This window comes from Anguilla rostrata, chromosome 1, assembly GCF_018555375.3.
Source record: "Anguilla rostrata isolate EN2019 chromosome 1, ASM1855537v3, whole genome shotgun sequence".
NCBI classification, from domain to species: Eukaryota; Metazoa; Chordata; class Actinopteri; order Anguilliformes; family Anguillidae; genus Anguilla; species Anguilla rostrata.
The window spans coordinates 22,230,791-22,252,204 of record NC_057933.1 but is presented as its reverse complement, the minus strand read 5'-3'; the positions used below and the strand labels follow the sequence as shown (position 1 = coordinate 22,252,204).

At 46.7% G+C, this 21,414-nt stretch overlaps 1 protein-coding gene across 6 annotated transcripts in view; it reads right to left on the bottom strand.

Moving 5' to 3' along the window:
* akap6 (A kinase (PRKA) anchor protein 6) overlaps positions 1–21,414 on the bottom strand; it is a 169,539-nt gene that overhangs the window by 59,782 nt on the left and 88,343 nt on the right. For all 6 annotated transcript variants that reach the window (XM_064329976.1, XM_064329984.1, XM_064330007.1 and 3 more), the window contains 2 exons: positions 7,915–8,063; positions 2,682–2,802 (listed from right to left, as the gene is read on the bottom strand). In XM_064329976.1, coding sequence (XP_064186046.1) covers positions 2,682–2,802; positions 7,915–8,063 — 270 coding nt within the window. The remainder of the gene's footprint in view (positions 1–2,681; positions 2,803–7,914; positions 8,064–21,414) is intronic.

Genomic DNA, 21,414 nt, shown 5'->3' with positions numbered 1-21,414 from the left:
GTCTCTTTCATACGCTCTCCCTCCCCCTGTCGGAGACTGACCTCAGTACAGCGCCGTCCCTTTCATACGCTCTCCCTCCCCCTGTCCGAGACTGACCTCAGTACAGCGCCGTCCCTTTCATACGCTCTCCCTCCCCCTGTCTGACACTGATCTCAGTACAGCGCCGTCCCTTTCATACGCTCTCCCTCCCCCTGTGTGACACTGATCTCAGAGCAGCTTTATCCCTCACACACGTGGCCACACCCTCTGTCTGACACTGATCTCAGCGACACTGTCTACAGTGCATTTGCAAGCAGACAGACACCAATTTACGACATTTACATTGCAAATACCCTCGGGCAGAGCAGCTTCCAACGCACACAACGTCGCACAATCTTTTCTCTCGCAGATCCCAAACCGGAGATTTTAATTAGGCAGATCGAGCTGAGGCGCGTAGCTGATTGGTTCAATAGCAATAGTGTCCTATCTGAGAGTCAAAGTAGAGCCCACATATCTTCCTCACATACTACATGCTATCCCATCAAACACTTCTGACTGGGGCATCTTCTGGCAATTCAACAGCGCCGGAAAAAGGGAGAACGCGGAAGCCGCAGCATAATGAAACCCGGCAGAATAAGGCGTGTGAAGTTAGCGTTAGCTCCGTCTCGGGCGCGCCGCGCGTAAATAATGCCCCTTTGAAGGGGGATCCAAACACGCCGTCTCCGCCGCGTCGGCCAGAGGACCCGCCCGAGAGGCCGCTAATAAAGAGCGAATCTTTTAATGCATGATTTATAAACATGGGATTGAGGGGGGGGCGGGGGGAGATCTCTGGTGGGGAAACAGAGAAACGTTCAGAAGGTGTACCGCTTTAAAAAAAGAGAGAGAGAGAGAGAGAGAGAGAGAGAAAAAAAGACCATTAAAAAAAAAAAACTTCAGTGGAAAACAAAATGGGCCCGCCGAGCGGGGTTTCAATCCAGCGGAGACGGGGGGGGGGGGGGGAATATTCGGAAGAAGTGGCGCTTTGATCAGCCAGGCGTCAGATCGGGGCAGATTAAGCCGAAATTTATTCCGGCTGTCAGGAATCGCTAAGAAGCGATCCGGGTCCTGACGAGTCGTCGACGTCTTCCCTGCGACAGCGGGGGGGGGGAGGGGGGGCTTTTTTTTCGGGCGAAGGGCCGATTCCGCCTCCCGGAGTTTGGACGCGTCGGGGCGGAAGGACTACAGGTGGCATGGCGGAGGGGGGGATGTAAAACGCGTAAAAGCAGGAAGGACGCGGGTAACGTTCATTCCGGTCCATCGCAAAAAAGGCATCTGCAACCATATCAACAACGGTGGGCTGTTTAACCAAACGGATACAGAGAGATGGCCACCCGAGCCATTGCCTTTAGATGTTTTTCAAAATTATTTTGAGCGAATCTTAAACGCTAGGCCTCTTGCTTTGAGCTGAGCGCATTTCACCTGTGTCCCATTCGGCTGTAAATAGGGGGGTGGGGGGGGGGGAGGGATGCTGTTTCTGCGGAACCCCCGAAAACAGCCTTTAAAAGACAAAGAATCGGTTTGATATTTCTGACTTTATCACTTAAAAAATGACTAATGGCGAGGTCAATATGCAAGATGAGGGAGAAGATTAGTTTTGACCTTGACTGCGACCCCTGTGGTTTGGAAATGAAAATGCCCGTGGAGGAGGTGGGGGGTGTGGGGGGGGGGGGGTGCGGTGGGGGGGGAGAGCCAGAGGGTTGCCGTGTCTTGTCATTATGTTGTTTCCAGTTCTGAAGGTGGTTATTAATTTTATTTCTTTATGATTCGCAATCTGCTCTTTTGAAATATGCCATATGCTCAAAGCAATTCAAGGATGACGCGTGTCAGAATCAGTACAATAAAAATAGCCTAAATGAGCTTGATTTACTGCTCGTGCCTCCCAGCCCATGATAAAATCCCACCGCCTTCGCAAATAACACCCTGCCAGCCAAAGGACCTCCAAAATTCCCATTTTCAATCAATTCAATGTTAAAGCCAGATAAAAAAAAAAAAGAAAAAAGTGAGCTAGAAATAGAGGGGGAAAAAATTGATAACAAACAAGCAGTGCAGTACATATTTATTAGGGGAGGAGGGAATGAAATCAATATCGGAGGCCCGAATCAGTTTGTTTTAATCATGAACAAACATATTGACTTAACGCAATATGGCCTGTTTTTATCTATCACTAATAAAAATTCATTGAGACGAGGCGCCCATCGAGGAAGCTGTAAAGCAGAAAAAGGGGGAAATCTGTCTCCCCCCTTTCCCCCCGTCCCCCCCGTTCTGTCCCTTTTTTTCTCTCCGCCCCCCCCCCCTCCCCCCCCATTCCTTTGCTTCTTCTCGGGGAGCGTCTGAAGGACGGAGCGATCAGCCAAAAGGCTGAAGTCACTGAACACACTGCCATTCGTTTGACTGCAGTCTGTTTATTAATGTCTGTCTGTCGTCAGTTCCCACTCATCTGGGGAAAGCGTTGTCTTTTACAGAGAAATCGCACCTAATGGAACGAGAGAGAGAGGGGGATTTCTGGCATTCGCGGAGGGGGCGGAAGAGGGGGAACGGGGAGCCTGAGAGGGGGCGGGGGGTGTGTGCGTGGGAAATGGGGTGGGGGGGGGGGTTTCCAATGCACACCCTTATCAGGTTGGCGTCCTCCGTGGGGACGATCGGATTCTCCGAGCCGGGCTAACCTTGTACAGATGCTGCTGCTGCTCCTCTGACATCATCAGCTCGTGGCTGTCCGTCACGATGGACTCCATGTCCATCAGCCAATCCCAGAGCTCCTGGTACTCTGACTCAAAGTCCTGCAGACTATGGAAAAAGAAACAAGAAGAAACTAGTTATACCACACATAAGAACAAATTAAACAGCTAATTTTTCTTTAAATGCCCTAACTGCTTTCCCTGCTTTTTAAAACAAAGTCTAATCCTCAGTTTTCTTTGCCTGACTGCCCCATGGCTGTGATCTCCTCAGTCAGTTCAGGAGAACACAGACAAGTAAGCAGCAATCCCAAATTGCCTGTAGCCAGTTGTCACCACCTTTAATACTGCAGCTGCACAGCCACTGAGGGAGAGTGCCCTACATACGCAGCTGGTGCAGGCAGGCTGCAGTTACCCCAATGACCAGAGGGGTCACTGCTGTGCAGTGAGATGAGGAAACACCTCCCTCCCTGAGGAACGCAGTGGCCAACCGGGTGATGCTTTGTGGGAGCTCTCCAGCTGCAGCACCAGTGGCTAGCACTCCAGCTGAACGTGCCACCCGCAAACGCCAGAGAGGCTAGTTTTTATCTCCACCGCTCATAAAAACAATGCAGTCAAGCTGACTCCTCCCACCATGGCCTTCTGAGCAGGGCAGAACTGACATTGGTTACCATGACAGAAAAGATCCTCAAAAACCATTGGTAAACTGAGCTAGGCAAGTCTGTCTTGCCCCAGCTTGTGGAAAAAGGGAAAAAAACAGTGTGCAAGCCTCAGTGAAGTAGATTGGGGTGGGAGGGGGGGGGTGGACCGCCCCCTCCCCACACCCCCTGTCCCCCCCCCTCCGCCCTCTTCCTCGCCTGACACTGAGTGACATTTTCACAGCAAGAACAGCTAAATTACAACCCTCCCCCCCACACGCACCAAAATGAAATAACATCAAATATTTATAAAAGGAACAAGAAGGATTTCTCGCACATACACATTAGTGTCATTCTTTTTAACGGCAACTTTGCGCGGCGGCTACATCTTTAAAACATCAGGGGCAGATAGTTATGAATTCATACGGGCTCAGACACTTTGGCAGTTATGTCAGATTATTGCCATTTCTCGCCTCGCGTTCGCAAGCTATCCGGGAGAGCTGTCCCTGAAGGAAAAAAAAACCATGAATGAGATTAAATAAATGACTATCAAAGTAGGAAAAATATCAACACATCCCTTTTTATTTCAATTTAACGCTGCCACTAACTAAAGTGAAAAATGAGATTTTATTTGGGCATCACACGTGCGATTTCGAGAAGCGCGGTCGTACGTATTAGCGAATCCGAAGCGGGCGTTGATCAAACAAAGCGGCGTCGGGGAAAGTATGAATATTTCAGCCTATTTGTTACACGGAAGACATTGATCAAAACAAAACGGAGGAGACGTGAGTACGAGGAGCGATATGATGCGCGAGCCGGAGGAGGAAAGTCTCGAAGCCGGCTCTCATTACGGCGCAGAATATGCTTTTTGTAAGCTGAGCCGACAAGCGCATTATAACACCCTCCTTTATTCCCCCCCCCCCCCCCCCGCTAATAGGAGACTAAATGCTTGTAAAACAAGTTCTTCCAGGGTATCCAAACAAACAAAAGGAACGTGGAAAGAGCGATCCATTCATCAGCGAAACGGCGTACGCTTTTGAAGTGTTGGCGTCGCTCCCCCCCCACCGCTCCCCACGTGGTTTTTTTTTTTTTTTTTTTGCGTGCCACGCTCTTCCTCTCGCTCGCTCTCGCGTTCGCCGCCTTCCGGTACGACAACGCGCTAACATGGCTGAACACGGTTTCTATTGGGCGAGGTTTCCAGACCGCGAACGAGACTGGGGGCCGTTCCCGTCACCCCATTAGACCCCGCACCCCCCCCCGTCCGAACGTCGGGCCCAGTCCGACATCCATCTCGCCCACCCCGGGAACGCCCGCGCGCGGCTCATACGCCAAGCCTCGTTCGTCAAAATGGCGGGAACGCGGGGGGGCTGAGCGCGGAACGCGGAGCGACGACAGGGAAAGGCCGGGCGCCGTATTGACAGTCCTCACGTCTCGCTCAGAGTGACATTTCACAGAAAGGGCTCGCTAATTTATGGGGTTAATCCTCGCCCCTAATGTGGGGAACCTGGCGTTCCCTTCTTCTCTGGCTTTTTGTTTTACATTTCGAGAAAAAAATCCTCCCACCCCCCGCTGGGATCCTCCTTTCGGTTCCTCCTCCTTGAACGGTAACTGTCCCGTGTTTGTCGGCTCGAGGGGGGTGGGGGGGTGGGGGAGGGGTACGCGGGAGAGCCGGCGGGCCCGAACGGCGGTGGCGACGGGCGAGGGGAGAGGCGGCGGCGGCTATGCCGTTCGACAGCTCCTCCCCGAAGACGCGTTCCCAGGCAAAGGTAAGGGCCAAGGAGTCAAAACAATGAATCCCTGAGCAGGCAGCGATCATTAAAATTCAAAGAAGGATCATTATGGTTTTCCCGCAAAATAAATCATTAGAATGAGAGGCTTAAAAGGATTAAAGTGACGCTTGATTCAAAGCCAAGGGAGGAGAGTCGAGTCCGGAAATCTGGAGTCGAGAATCGCCGCGGTGAGAACTCGCGGGCGGGGGCAAGGGTGCGCGTGTGTGTGTGTGTGTGTGTGTGTGGAGGGTGGGGGTGGCGCGGGACGCGAATGAAAAGTGCTGACTCATCGTTAAAGCCCAAATGGGAAATCTCGCTCTGCAGAATTTGTCCATGCAGAGCATCAGAGGAGAAAAAGGTAGTTAAGGAAGACCCCCAAACAAATAGCCATTCAAAGACCTAATTCTCTGCTCATCACTGTTTATAGACAGATGCAAACCATCAGCACCTGGTTTTTAACTTAGCCTCAGAACTGCTAAATAACCGTCTAGGCATTAGCTTCAGGAAAATGTGTTTGTCTGGGTCTAGGGCTGCTAGGTTAGGTCTTTTCAAATGCAGTGGTACTGTATGTAGAAACATGTATTAAATACAATGATATTTCTGATATTGTGTTCTTGGCCTTTTCAGATGTCAGACTATAGTCACTGTCTTAGATTACTAATGTCCAATTGCTTCGCTGCTTAGCCACAGACCCTTTTGTTCTGCCTATTAATAATTGTAACAGTGGGAAAGGGAGGGCAAAGCAAGTTTATTTGTATAGCACCTTTCATACACAAGGGAAATTCAATGTGCTTCACATAGATACAGAATAAGACACAGAATAAGAATAAACACATGTATTCTAAAAATATTCACATTTTCAATTAAAGAATGATAGCCTATCATGCTCCTAAACATTCTGCTGACTTATTTCAAGAAATGAGAGGGTCACATTTGTGACCAGCCACAAGATTCATCTTATTTTATTTTCATCTGAAAGGAACATCACCCGAAAATAAACTGTTATTGTATGTTGGTTTGTCCATTGATAATATGGTCAAACAATTTAAACATTTATAACATACACATTTTCTAGATGTGAATTTCCTATCCTGGGGAAATCTGTCGAAAGTGAAACGTTTTACATCGCAGGGCCAAAAGCCCACTCCCAATAGCTAATAGTAATTCCCAAACAGCAATCATGGAATCAGAACTCCACCCTTGATTTCTTTATAAACACAAAACAGTGAGAAATTCTACCTTTTTCATTTCATCTTATAGGCTCACACCTCCAGACCACTGAAATTTCTTCGCCAGTGTAAAAACCCATGTTAATTGCCAGCTAGGCCAATAAGAGGGCTTTCCAGAGAGCAGATGTCGTAAGCTAGCAGGCTTGATATATAGCTGGCTACATTAGTGTTTATTTACAAGCGATATATGTGTTCAGATACTTTTTTTAAAGATAGAGCAGATAGACTAACTTCCTTTCGTGTTTTTACTCTATTCATACGAGGAGAAAGGCGAGAGGGAGAGAAGAGGAACCGCACCCCAGCCTGCACAGAGATTTGCGTTTGGCTTTAGAGACAGCCGCCCAAGGGGCCGCCCAACGTTTTGCCAATGTTGAGTCACCTTGATAGTCTTCGGATACCAAGGATATATTAAGCAAACTGACAGTCTAGCCAGATACCAATCAATCATTAAACTTTTTTATGGATTCACACAGGGCTCCATGACTAGGCCTGATTGGGCCTGTATCTAACTATGAAAAACAAATCTAGCAAGCGTTACCCAATCAAACTATAGCTACTTATACAAAACCTAAACAAAACAAAGTAGAAAGCAAACTAAAATGAGCTTAAGGAATTATAGGCAGCGTAGTGGTGACAAATAGCGAAGTCAAAGAGCTGTGTTTTGAATGCATGACACGGCAGGTAGGGTGTCTAGACACCCACAACAAAAAAATGTTATTTTTTCTTAAACCTTCCTACAGTGGAGGAATCAATAAAACATAATAACATTGAATTAGGGTGAAGTTCCCCTTTAAAGCTCGTAGGGCGTGGGCGGTGGCTTTGCATGGCTTCTTTGGGGGGTGTGCTGGCTGTGTTCACAAGAGAAGAAGCCTAGATTATGTGAAGATCAACAGAAATTTGAAATAGGGTGCAACGCGTTACCGTGATGACAACGGCATAACGTGTGCAGTTCTCATCGAGCTGTTATGTGCTCGGATGACGAGCTACGTTTACCCAGTCCTGGCAGGATAAGGTCCCCCCTGTGTGCCTATGTTCCTTATTACCAGCATGATTACCTACGTCAACCAGTATTACGGATGTCAATGTGCTAGCTTATGGAAATATGAGATTTATAATGGTTTGAGGCACTTCTGGTTATAAAGTTGTATCTGGAAACAACTGTGGAAGAGTGATTGGCCTCAGAATAAACATTCTGTTGTGCTGTAATGGTGTAATTGTGATGCCGTTTAAAGCATTGTTTGTGAAGGAGGCTGTTCTCCCAACCTCAACCATGTCCCCCAGGTAATACCAGTGACTTCAGTCATTTTGATGACAGTTTTACGCTTTTAATTTTTTTTGGTACTATTTGAAATACACTGGTACATAAATGAAAACTGAATCAGTTTCAATACAAAGTGGTACCTGTTTGCTAAAGAATTTGTTTGTTATTTATTGGTGGGATCAAATTTCTAGTCAGGAATATCTTGATCTACAAGTGAGGTCTGATTTTACTGTCCCCCTTTTAGTTTTATAGTGGCCTAACAATAGCACACATAAGTCAGCCAGACAAGGAAAATCAGACGGAAAACTGAGGCCGAGTGGCTGGTACCTGTTGCTCCCGATCCGGTTGACCTTCGACATTTGGGCAAACTCCTTCTTCCTCTTGGAGTCACTGCAGTACTGCTGGCTGCTGAGCCTCAGGGCCATCTGGTCCAGAGCGTCATTCTGAGCCTCGCGATGGCACCACTGGACCTCCCCCTAATGACAGAAACACCCACAATGCATTGGACACGGGCACGGGCAACATCATCAGCACATGCTGCGAATGGGGCAGCCTCTTCAACCGCGAGCCGCCTCGTCAAATTATGCAACTGTCGAAAATGCGACTCAATTTAACGTAACCGAACATAAACATAATTAACAATAAATATAATACGCAATAAAGCCGGTTCGCCCTTCAACGGCGTCCTTGAAAAGCGACATTTGGACAGAGGACTGCTTTCTGTTGCCAACTGTGGCAGAATGTGTGAGAAGCTGTCCGTACTATATTACGGTAAGCACACACTGACAGCTAGAGCGAAATGACGCTACGCAAGTTTCGGAGTTGAGGTATTTTAGAATCCTTTTGTGGAACATTTGAGAATGTACAGAATGTAGAGCTAATGTTATGTGCACTCGGTTTGAAAAATAATAAACTAAATGATCCACAAAAGCAATCCATATGGAACTTAACTCATAAATATAATGTGAAAATAAAACTAGGATGAACTCTCATGAGGTCCCATAATCCAATCCGAAAAATTTTATGTTCTCGGTTGGATTTTTTTTTCCTTTTCTTTTTTTTTGTTTTTAACACGGTGTAAACCGTCATCAGTTCGAAATCATTCCGTTGAAACAGCTTTATGGATATCTCCACAAAGGTCAAACAATTCCACGAAGGCAAGCGGCTCCTCAATCAAGGACGCCCTCGGTAATAAACAAGTAAATCAACAGAAAAGATGCCTTTTTTTCCATTCCACTTACCGAGCCGGGTATCCAAACGGGGCCCGGCGCCTCCGCTCATTTCAAATGAACCTAACTAGCAGCTCCGGAAAATTAGCGGCACAACAGTGCCGAGTTTTCGCCACCACCGCCCCCCCCCAAACTCAACCCCCCCCCCTCCCACACCTCAGAGGAATTCGCTTTCATTTGCCTCGGTTTCTGATGCAGCCGGGCCCGGCGCGCGGACGCCGTGTCAGGATCCTAATTACTCGATCCCATTGGCGCTGCTTACACGCGCAGTAATGACGGGCGCGGGGCTCGCAGACAAAAGCAATTTACCCCCGGCCACCTTGAAGCGGGAGGACGAGGCGGGCCCGCCTCGGCGCGCGGGCGGAGGGGGGGGGGGGGGCTTCTCCGTTCTCATCTCATCAGCTTCTCAATCTGTCTCCTCAAACGCGCATTAATTATTATTATTCTTATTTATCTGCTTATTAGGCCCCGCTCCCGGCAATTTGCGCTTTTCGGATTCCGCCGCGCCAGACGCCGAGAAGCCGGGAAAACAAATCAAAACAAAAAAAAAGTGGCGGCGATGGCGTCACACGCGCGCACACACACGCACACACACACACGCGCGCACACGCACGCACACACACACACACGCACGCACACACACACACACGCACACAAACACAAAACCTGGGTCTTGCTGTAGTGACATTTTAATACATCGCGAGTGGCGCTGGGTTTAAATCAGGTTCTGTGTCGTTCGTACCTCAGAGACAGAAAAATACAAATAAAGGGTACTTCTTTTCCCCCTGCTCTCTAGAGTGAAGAGAGAGGCATCTGCACCAGATTCACTGAGGTTAAGCACCTTTCTCCAGGGTGCCATGTTTGAACCCCCAACACTCAGCAACACTGGTGAGGGCTTCAGGCCCTAAAGCATATAAACAACAAGCTCCTCCACACAGGGTCTTTCACTCTTATGATTTATGGCCTACTCTCCCCTCTGCCTGCTCCAATGGGACAGCAGAGAACCACAGAATTTCAAAAATAAATTTTGTCATTTTGGATTCATACAGTAAGACACATTTTAGCCGTGATAAAATACAGAACCGTAACCTGTTCAGAAAGATAATCGAGAGCATACTATTAGACGATATCTGAGTGCACTACAAGCGCAATTACAAGTGCACTGCGTCAGCAATCAGTGCACTACGCACAGATGCAGCAGGTTGACTGCAGACACCGAGACCATTTATTCTCTACCGTAAGTCGGGACGTCCTAAGTAAAGCCGCTCCCCACGCCCTCCGCCGTAGAGGCTGATCACACTGTCGATACTGAGAAACCCTGCGGGGGCTTTGTTTTATTAATTTCCCATACGGTGGGTTTGTTTCACATTAGAACCAGGGGGGAACCGCCGGACCCTCCCTCCCTCCTGACCGCGACCGCCGATCGCGGCTCGTTCGTGGAAAGCGGAACCCTATCGCGCGCGCGGAACGGCGTCGAGGGCTGCCCGGAATCCCAGCGGGAACATAACCCCGGGAGCCGGCGGAAGGTTGCTTTTGATTTTCCCGGCTATCCCCTTCCAGCGCGTTTAAGGTCCCGCGCGGTCAGATATGCAGACGGGGAGGGGGGGGGGGGGGGTTCAGAGCGGGGCAATTCTGCGTTCCCGTTTCAAACAGAATCACTCAAACCTGCAGCTCGTGCTGTCCAAACACCCCTTGCCTTTAAACTGCTAATGCGCAAGCGAATCAATATAAATCTAGATCATTTGATATGAACGCTTGCTTCCCTCTATGGAGTCTACACAGGAGTTGGTTGGTAGTGGTGGTGGTGTGTGTGTGTTGGGGGGGGGCTCACGTGTGAAAATCTGCTGAATCAAGTGTTTTTAGGCTTTTTGTGAACACGCCAGCTCCAATTTACCAGCCCCCGGAAAGTTCTTGAACTGGAAAGTCTCTTGGGGTGCGTGCACGGGTTGAGCTGTCAATCACGCGTGGATGAGATAGGCACCGTCGTCACCTGTCTACCCCCTTCCCCGCACCTCACATGCGGAATGTTTTGATTACTGTAAGCTTTCTTATATCAACCCACAGGATAATAAAATGTAAACATCAATAATTTATACGCAAAACTATAAACAGCCCCCCCAGCTCCAACCCCCCCTCCCCTTATTCTCTGAGCAACGTCAATACAACAGCACTGCCTCATAAGATCAGACAGACAGAGCGAGCAATATTTCCCAGTGAAGGATAAACTCTGAGGCGTTTTTATCCCTCATACAAATATCCACTCCGAGGGCGATTACTGCAACGCTCAGCTCGGCATCGGATTCCCCCTCCAGCCCAGGAGAAGCCGAAAACAATGAGGGGAGGAGGAGGAGGACGAGGGAGAAGAAATATCAAACGAGAGAACTGAACGCACGCTCGCCTTCAGAACGCCCAAACGGAACCCAAAACCCTCCAACCGGACCAGTGTTCATCAGAGCACGCCCAGAGACACAGTCCTGCAGCACATACTGCATAAGACGGAGTGTAGCACAGTGGGTAAGGAACTGGGCTTGTAACCGAAAGGTCGCAGGTTCGATTCCCGGGTAAGGACACTGCCGTTGTACCCTTGAGCAAGGTACTTAACCTACATTGCTTCAGTATATATCCAGCTGTATAAATGGATACAATGTAAAAAAGTTGTGTAAGTCGCTCTGGAAAAGAGCATCTGCTAAATGCCTGTAATGTACTGCAATGTCGCTGGAGGCCGTGGCTAGAAGACCCTGACATCGTGCTTCCTTCGAGTTCCGTCAGTCCAGGACAACTTTTTTGCATGGATACCACCTATGATTCACCTTCCTCCGTGTCAGGACGAGCAGTGCTGACCGGTGAACAGACACCGATGAGCCCGTTCATGCCAGCTTTCAAAATTGTTTACTCTTACTCCACAAAGCTGGTAAAACGCATAAGGCACAGCAAACCACAAACAACAGAAGTGACACCACAAGCAACAATGCAGAGGAAATGCTATCCATCGAAAGATTCCCAGTGGTTCAGAGAATTTACACTGTAGACCAGTATCAACAAACCAGTAACGAAAAAAAAAATTGTACATTAGATGTTTTTAACTGACACTTCAAGTCAACATCAAATCCTAATTTAAGTTTTTGTGGTTGGGGAACAGGTGAAATTTTACAGTCGTAACAGGTTTGTTTAGATTTCAGGTTTTCTTCCCATCTTCTTGATCACACGCTTGCTACTCTGGAGGGAATCTGAGGTGAATGCAAGTACACAACATGATTAAGAGCAACCACAGCCTTTTATGTCTGGGGAAGTGGAATGTACTAGAAGGTCAGGCCAAAAGAGCTCAAAACTGAGAAAATACTGGGTTTTTAAACCTAATATCTACATTCTTGTAAATAGGGAATAATAGGAAAATAGGAGTAATTCAGCTCATGTTCAAATACAGACTACTTATGCGCGATTCAACGTACTGGCATCAAAGTATTTCAAAGAGTGCTTTTCATACTTGGGAGACAGGAGTTGCCCAATGGTAGCACAGCGATTTGTTAGGCGTCCTCATTGGCAAACCAGTCACTATACAAACTTCAATTTTCCAAACAAACTCACTGGCTTTTTGGCAATCGATTTAGGTTCATTTAAAAGGTCAGCATCATATCAAGAATTATCATGGTTTCTGGAATGTCCATCACTGAGATGCCAGTGCTCAAATTCTCCTTGTTTAAGAACAAAATGGATTGAAAGTGGCTTTTCAATTCTCTCCAGTCTTATCAACAGCTCCCTTTTTGGCACTTTGAAAAACAAGCAAACACACGGTGAGGTGACTGCGGGTAATTGGCAAACACTATTACGGAAAAGGCAGCCACACACAGAAGCTGGAGACAGCCAAATCACAATGCAAGTTCAATTCTGAAGGTCCGGCAAGCAAGGAATAGTAAAGTGTTTCAATCCAAAAATGGCTCCTCAATAAAAATACACAGAAGTTTAATATAAACACATCTGTGAAGTCAGGATTGCTGCTGACAACGTCTAAATTGGACGACGGCGGAGGGGGAGAAGTGCTTTCGGACAGAACAGCAGACAAGAAGGTCCGTAGGCTCTTTGCTGGCCACATGTTTCCAATAAAACCAAAAAGCAAATTTATGTGAATCTCTGAAAAATCAAAACAAAATTGCTTTCCCTTTCTCTCTCCCTTTCTTCCCAGATCAAAAATAAAAAATAGAAAAGGAATTTTGCGGATGCCATGCAAACAGGATATGGGCCTCATTTGAAACAGCTGGAGAACAATATAAATTTAGGAAGAGAAACATGCGCCTCTGGTGAACACTGTGGACGATACAAAGATTTGTGGCCTGGTACGAGGACGCCTCTTAAACTGTACATTTAAGCAATGTGACATAACACAACGCTTATTTCTTTATCATCGTTTCTGAATGCAGGAAGCATCGCTGCGAGATTGAAAACTGTGGGAAGTCGCCCCCCACCCCACACCACACCCCACCCCCACCCCCTTCCCACAGCTGCCCCCTCCCCCCCACCTCCTCCTGTTCAAAACACCCTGTACATGCATTGGCTTGTTTGAAATTCTCCCATCAGGGTCGTCCTGGTGTGTCTCGGCTATATCAGACGGGAGCGGATGCATGCTCGGAAAATAAATTTGACCGGGATTGTGTGGGGTCTGAGCAGGAGTTGCTAACGTCCCGGGATTCCATTACAGGATCCCATAAATTTACGCGCGCGACAGCTAGGCTGCACTTCCCAACACTGAGCATCCAGAGCGGAACCGTTCGCCCATCCGAAATAATAATCTCCCATAAGATAAACGAATTCCACTCCGAAGATCTTAAGTGTTTTCCCGGACAAAGGTAAGGGAAAAGATCTACTCTCGCGCAATTCTATTTGAAACTTGTATAGCAAAAACGGGTATTTCACGAGAGTTACCCTCCTAGGAGCCATTGGACACATGAAACTCATTTGAAAACTATTACTTTCAAATCACTGGCCATAAAGTCTGGGTTTAATATGTGGTGTGGTCTCTTGACATGAACCCTGGGATATTATTGGCAAAAATAACGGTTATTATTACAGCACTTCGTCTGACAGGAACACCCTCCTTTCTCACGGGCTTATCGGAGCTTTCGCAAGCGAAAGCTTGCAGGGAGTGATTGATTTCATTTGCCTTTGTTTATTTATTCTGTCAAAGGCTATTTAATGAAATCCGGAGACCGTTAATTTTCGATTACATTTCTGCGACTATCCACGGAGCTTTGGGATTGGTGCTTCCCGCTGTGAGAAAGCGTTTGGAAAAATTCATCGGAAGTTTAACACCAGTGATGAGCATGGTGGGGGGGGAAAAAAGTGGAGTTTGAAACTCAAAGGACATCCTCAGCTGGAGTTACTGGAGCCCGCTGCAGATTCTATAGACCCAGGTCCGTTTTATTTAACATTTAAAGTTCCCTCAACCTAGCACTGAATCTAAAACATCTAAGCAGCATCTTATGAATATTCATAAGATGCTATTTATGGGGCCTGGGTAATGTTGTGACAATGCCTGTTCTGTCCTTGGACACGCCTTTTCATGAATATTCATGAAAGTCCTGTTACCAACCAGAACCTTCTGGAGTTAGGAGAGGAAATAGAGAGGATGGAAGGAATTCAAGTGCTGACCATCTGGTTGGTCTACCGAACCTGTGGTATTACACCGTGCACCGGGCCACCAGGAGAAAGGAGAAAACAACCGAGACGAAGTAGAAGAAAAACTGACCAGTCTTTCACTGTCAGTAACGCGTGGCGCTACAGGAGTCATGGAGACACACGAGTTTGCCCTTGTTACTTTGTGCAGGCAGACGGAATCGCGGGAAGAGAGGGAGTAGGTGGCCTGGTTTTGCCCTCTCTCTGGTGATGGGCAGTATAATTCTCCAACAATCAGGACGAGATTAAACATTCAGTGGAATTAATTTTGTGGTAAGCGGCAGCATGTCACCAGAGCGAGCCAGACACTTCAGACGTAATGACCCATGCAGAGTCGCTTACTTTTGACTCACTCCCTCACTTTGGAAGCGCTCTGAAGCAGCGTCAGAGGAACGAGCGTTTCCTGAACGCGACCGCGTGTTGACCCCCCCCCCCCAAGCCATTTCCTTATTCACCCCCACCCCCCCCCCAATCCACAAGGCAGGAGCCGAAAGACCAACCTGGACATGGAATGGCTGTGGAAGCTAAAGGATGTGTTTTGGGGGGGGGAACGTCCTCTTGCCCTTGACTCAGGACGACGGCAGGAGGAGTGGAGAGCGGGGAGGCAGCTCTCTCTACTGCACCTTTAAGAAATATCTGAGGGAGTTTGAAAGGTTTAGCTCCTGCAACATTTATCAGGGCGTGAAATTAGCAATTGCTAGGAGCCAAATTGCTGCTTCTTATTTAATTTTGTTGCTGAAAGGTGACATTTAATCGCTGATCCCTGCTTCCAAGGAGTCTAAACAGCTACAGACACCCAGCTCAGGTGAGGGCAATATTCAGGGTTTGGGCTGGGGAGGGGGTATATTGATTGTGTGCTCCTCTTGTATTTTGATAGAATAATGACCCCCCGCCCCTCCTGCCTGAGAATTTGTCAACCAGAGAATTTCAACCAAGGCCACACGGGGAGTACATGCACCGTGAAATATACAATATTACTGAAGGTGCAGGTACACTGTGTTTCACAACCCCCCCCCACCCCCACCCCCCACCCCCTGCCCAGCACCACCCCAATCCCCTATTTCTTAGAAGTAAATCATGTTAAAAATGGCCGGTCGAAATACTTCACAGCAACCTGCTGCAGAAGGCTCCCTGGTAACCACTCCCCACCGCACCCCCTCTGCGACTTCGATTCCACAGCGTTTTTCAAAAAAGAAAAGACGACATCCAGCAAACAGCTCAGATGAAGATATTTTGAAAACCGAGCCAATCGCTTTAGGCAGGTGTTACACGAGAATCCATTAATATAGGTAATTAACATTAGCCACCATTTTAATTAACATGCAAACTTTAATTAGGAAATAATTAAGTAACATAAAAAATCTGATCTTAATGCTAAATCAGTAGAGGCTGCTATCGGAGCTACCTCAGCTCGCCTCCTTTGAGTTGGGGGAAACATAAATTAATGGCTTTTAGGTATTGGATGAAAGAGCTACATTTTCAAAGAGAATTGTGGTAAAGAAAATAATAACAAGCAAACAGGCACAAGATCAAGCTGCGAGATTTCGGTTTGTAGAACACGTTCACGTTTCACTCTCCCAGCAGTGCTGCTGAACTGACTGCTATTCAGTTCTTGCGCAAAAGACAGGTCCCTGGATGGACTAGCCATACCTCTAAAAATCCTAATAAATACTGACATTTTCAAAATGGTTCAAATAATATATTTCAGGTTTCGGTATCAGATAGAACCTGCTTTGCTAGAATCGTTCTGGCAATAATATTTAAAAGTGCCACAAAACAGCCTATGGGGAAGACCCTACATGTTTATCTATGCGTTCCACCGTGTCTCACTGCTCCCTGAAGTCCTTAAAGTTCAGAATGATGGATACATGGAGAGATCTGTCCGCTCCACAAACCCACAGCCACCGCTTTGGTGACCACGCCTGCTTTTGCTGCTGCCCACGCCTCATTACCGTCTCCCTTGAGACGCTCTGCCTCACTAACCAACCTTGAAAATGTGTTAAAGACACATGCTTTAATTGCCATTTAATCTGTAAATCTTTTTTATTTCACACGGTTGTGTGATTGTTTACTGCATCTTAATCTTAAAATAATAATAATAATAATAATAATAATAATCAGTATCATCATCATCATTATCATTATTTTGATGAAATGTTAAAACTAAGGTTAACTTACTTGGCTAACCTAACTTGGCTGCTAATCTGCAATTGTACCCTCTTTGTTGCTAACAAGGATGCAGCCTCTTTCTCCAAATGACACGTTTCGCATATCAGTTAATTGTAAAAAATAATATTTTTAATAGGTTATCCTCTGATTTACGATATCGTTAAAAAACTACGCAACAGACATTTACATCAGCGAGCCCTCATCATGCCCCAGAGCATGATGGCCTAAATGTCTGTTGGGTAGGCGATAGGAGAAAGAGGTTGCGTAATTGTTTGCTCACGAGAAGATAAGATTTTTTTTTAGTTTTCCTCTGTGGGAAATCCCAGTGTTTGAAACCGCTTCCTAGATCCACTCACTTCTTCGCGGTGGACGAGACTTTAGCCCTCTATAAAACTGCGGGTGGTGGATTGCAGTGTGGAGAAGAAGAAATAAGCTGGTGTTTGGAGGACAGGCATGCATGCTCTCCTGAATTTAGGTAACAGTAATGGGATGGGCCTATATTTGTGATCTGGTCCTCCAAATATTTTATTATAGCCCAATTATGCTACCAAAATGTGAGAAACATTTTGGCATTTATCTTTCAATAAGAGAGACTTTTGACAAATACAACCCTATATAGTAGTTTTCTATATATACTCTACAGGCTTTCTATATATGCCATAGTACATCTTGCATTCAAAGATAGGTTACATTAATACTAATACTATGCTATTTGATATCAACCTAGTTGCATTAGCATTAGTTGCCTTAGCTCTACTTGTTCTATCTATCAACTATATTCTTGAGAGAATTGATGTTGCCCAGATGTAAATAAACCATCTGGGTTGACCGGAGATACGTCCAACGAAAGGTCAACCTGTCATCAATCCAGGGGTCATCAATCCATTCAGGAGCTCACATTTTACATGATTATGCATCGAGCGAACGTTCAGGTCTGTGTTGAATAATCTGGCTCTAGAGCACAAAAGGCAGCGCCCCGAACCGTGGACCGAGGCCGGTACCCTCGCCGCTCAACCGCTCTTCCGATCTGCTGCCGTCCGATTCGTCGTTTCCCTTTTTGACTTCGGAAAAAACGGCACGGCGCGCCCGCTCTACATCAGCGTAACGTACACCGTCAGCCTTGATGGGCGTGGCATTACGAACGCTTGTGAGGAGACCTGGAGCTAAAAAAATAAAAAAATAAAAATAAAAAACCCACGGAGCAACTGCTTTTAAAAGGGCGCGGCGGTGTTCTCGGCGACCGCGGGAGGAAATTGATTTCAGCAATAAGACAAAGAAGCGATTGCAGAGATCGATGCGTAAAGCTGGAACGTGATGCAAAGGGCCGAGTTTACTGTTTCATTAGCAGCGGGACAAAAAACTCCGGAGCGACTCGCAATGACGAATGCCCGGGAACATTATATACACATTCCAGGTAAGTGCTCTGGGCCAAGTTAAATTCGATTTCTCTGCTCCATTGTATCTCTATTTATTATTTGCGGTATCTGTTCCAAGCAGTCGAAACCACGCTGTTAAAACAGCACTGTCTCCCCCCCCCACCCCCACAGCTCCGGAGAAACACTTGTGCCACGGGTTTGTGTTCCTGGTTGCTTTTACAGGATTTATTTTTTTTTGTTTGTTGTTTCGCCTGCAACCCCAGAGCAGGTTTCGTAATGAATGGGGATTCTGTTTCTAGCGCCTCCCGGTCAATTAATCAGCCTCTTTACTGGGGTAATCTAGGTAAAACATCTCGCTCGGGGGCCCCTTGGGTGGTGTCTGACCCGCCACTCAAACCAGTCCCGTCCAACCCCAACCTCGCTTTCACGCTCAGCCCCGACGTTCCAAATTTTCGGGAAACAAAACCCGTTCGCGGCCGTGAATGCCCGCCGAGCGTAAACATCTGGTACCACAGAGCAAGAACCAGCTCTCTTTTTAGGCTTCAAGGACTGTCATCTACAGACAACCATTTCTACCGGTTTCCTGTTCTTTGGTTCTTCCCTTTCTTCCCTTTTAATCGCGGCTTCGTTTACGCGTTCCAAGTGATCGTATCTTAGCCGGCTTGTCCAGCTTTGACCACACCGGAGATACAGGCCTCACTTCTGATGCGAGAACTCTCTTTTCCTTTCATGCTCATCCCTCTGTTCAGAGCAGGTTGTAAACAAGGGCAGACTGCTGGACTTCCAGGGGTTAAGCAGCTGAACGCATTTTAACCTCAGCACTGACAGCAGCTAAACGGCTCTGACATTGGGCTGCTGTGCCTCATTCCAGCCAGTAAGCCACCTTCAAAGTTGCTGTCAGGTAAATGACCTTGTATTTCATTAACTGATAATTAAATGGATTTATTCCACTAACGGTTTTAATTAAAATGCTAGAAATATTGATTACCCCTATCATCTCTACTCCCCCAGATGAAAAAAGGTTTTAGGACTGTTTATTTAGAGAAGGGAGAGAATTAAATTAGATTGAATCTCTAAGAGACCTAAATAAGGCTTCTTACTTTTCTGCTGCTCAAGCAGAAAAAAAAAAGGTTTAATTTTTTTTTTTTTGATGTTTGATTAATTATTTTCAAATCCATTTTTGCTTACCTTGATATTTAATTAAAATATCATTTTAAAACATAATTAAGTCGGCGAGTTTAATCCGCGGGGCAGAAGCGCCGTTAAAAATTGAAAGGCGCCGACGTTGGAGCGTTCGGGGGGCGCCTTATAGCGCTGAAAAAGGTGCCGGTCCCAGGCCCGGGCCGGGGAACGACGCCACGGCTCATCCTGAGCAGCGGCGCGGAACCGCGCCATGCTTCTAATGCACATCGGCTGCTCTCGCGAAGGCGGCAGAATCAGCCCGCCACGACGCCGCAGCCGACGCTTCCAGCGCGCGAGCGAGCCCACGCCTTCTGATGGACAAACTAATTATGCATGAAATCAAATATGATTTGTAAGTGAATTCGTATGAAGAGGCCTCCATTGTCCAAATGGAGGCCCTCGCCTCCCCCCCCCCCACCTCCCCCCCCCCCCCCCCCCCACCACCACCCCGGTGCTCTGGTGGGGCTGGTTCCCTGTCGGGAATAGCTGATCCCGATGCTAATGGCCCAAGACTGCTGGATTGATGCGATAGCTGGTGGGCGGATGGGAGTGTGTGTGTGTGTGTGTGTGTGTGTGTGAGGGGGAGGGGGCGCATGATGTCGCCACAGTAACAGTGTTGGTGGTGCGGCATATAAAGACCGGACAAGTGTTAATTTTCCCCCTAACTTGTCTGGAAGCAATTATCTTTAGGAAAAAAAAATCTGTGAAAGTTGATCATTGAAAATATACTTCAAGGGGGAGAATCGCATTAGCGTGCCGACTGCATCTCTCCGCGTATCCATCATTGCGTAGTTTTCCAAAAACAAGAAAATTAGATCAGTCATATTCATTTATTTACATCACGGGAGGGGAAAAAACTTAACATGTTGAAGGAAATTAAAGATAATTATGGGTCGTTTCATATAATTCCGAGCAATTAAGTATAATTTGAAAGCAATTGTGTCACACGAGAGAAAAAAACTGCCATTTGCAAGTAAATCAAATTAAAGATTCTACACTTGTTCAAAACATCAGACAACCGATGGCTAAGATTCCGGAAAAAAAACAATCCCATAAAATGCACACACTTACTTGGGTACAATCTTTCCTTTAAGGTATCATTGGTAGATTGAAGCTACACTCCAAGAAAAATGTTCCCAGAAAAAAAAAGTATTGACTGTCCGGATATACATTTCCACTACCAAAAGAGCTTAATGAGAAGGCTCAGGACAAAACATGGTTAGTCAACATTTATTTGCCCTTTCAAGGTCTCTTCACCATATATTTTGCAAAGCAAGCACCTTTAATTTGGACTACTTGGTTTTAAAATTTTATTACATGTCTGCAGAGCTCAACATTTCAATTCTTGCAATTCAAGTTCATTTCTTTTAACACAACAAAGACCCCTTTCCTTAGGACAATATCTCAGTTCCTTCATCATCACCAACTAACAATTAGTAGCATTTTTACTGCGTTTTTAAGCGGACATAGCTGAAACCGTGCATCTTTCCAGGTGTCCAGTTCATTGTGTACACAACAGGGGGTAAAAAGCAAATATCTGCAGGGGACTCCACTCAGTGATGCTCATCATTGATGTCCCACTTATCTCCCACTTTCCCTGTCCCTTCTTCTAAATTAAAAAGTAGGTGGCACAATATGCTAGGCCAGCAATTAGCAGCTGCTGTCATTTCCCTGGTCCTGAACAGCTCCCGTTTCGAGCATCGTTCCGTACCTTGTCCATTCACGAAAAAGACGAGAGACACATCACGATTGGCCAAACCGCGGCCCTACAGCCTCCCGTCAACCAATCACAGTTCCCACGTATAGGGAAGGAGCGTGAAAGCACACTTTAAGCTTTCAGTGGACATCATTGCTTTGTTCTTTCAGTTGTCTTTACTTGCATATCTAGGAGGCTCCAGTTTGTAACTGGAGGGTCCCGTGTTGCTAGACTACAGTAGTGCCTTACCCTCCAATGGCAACCACAAGGCTCAGTCATTCAACTTTGATCCACCTGAAGTCAAATGCAGAATGAAGTTCAAAGTGATGGTCCAGTTCCGAGTGATTGACAAGTCCCTACTACATTAAGTGCAATTCCGACCCTAACAACACAATTTGGAAAGATAAGCGCGTGTATTTTAAATACGAGACAAATACAAAGCCGCAGAAGCCACAATTCAAGCTCGACGCGCAAAATTTTGACACGGCATGTAGCGCACCATAAAGCT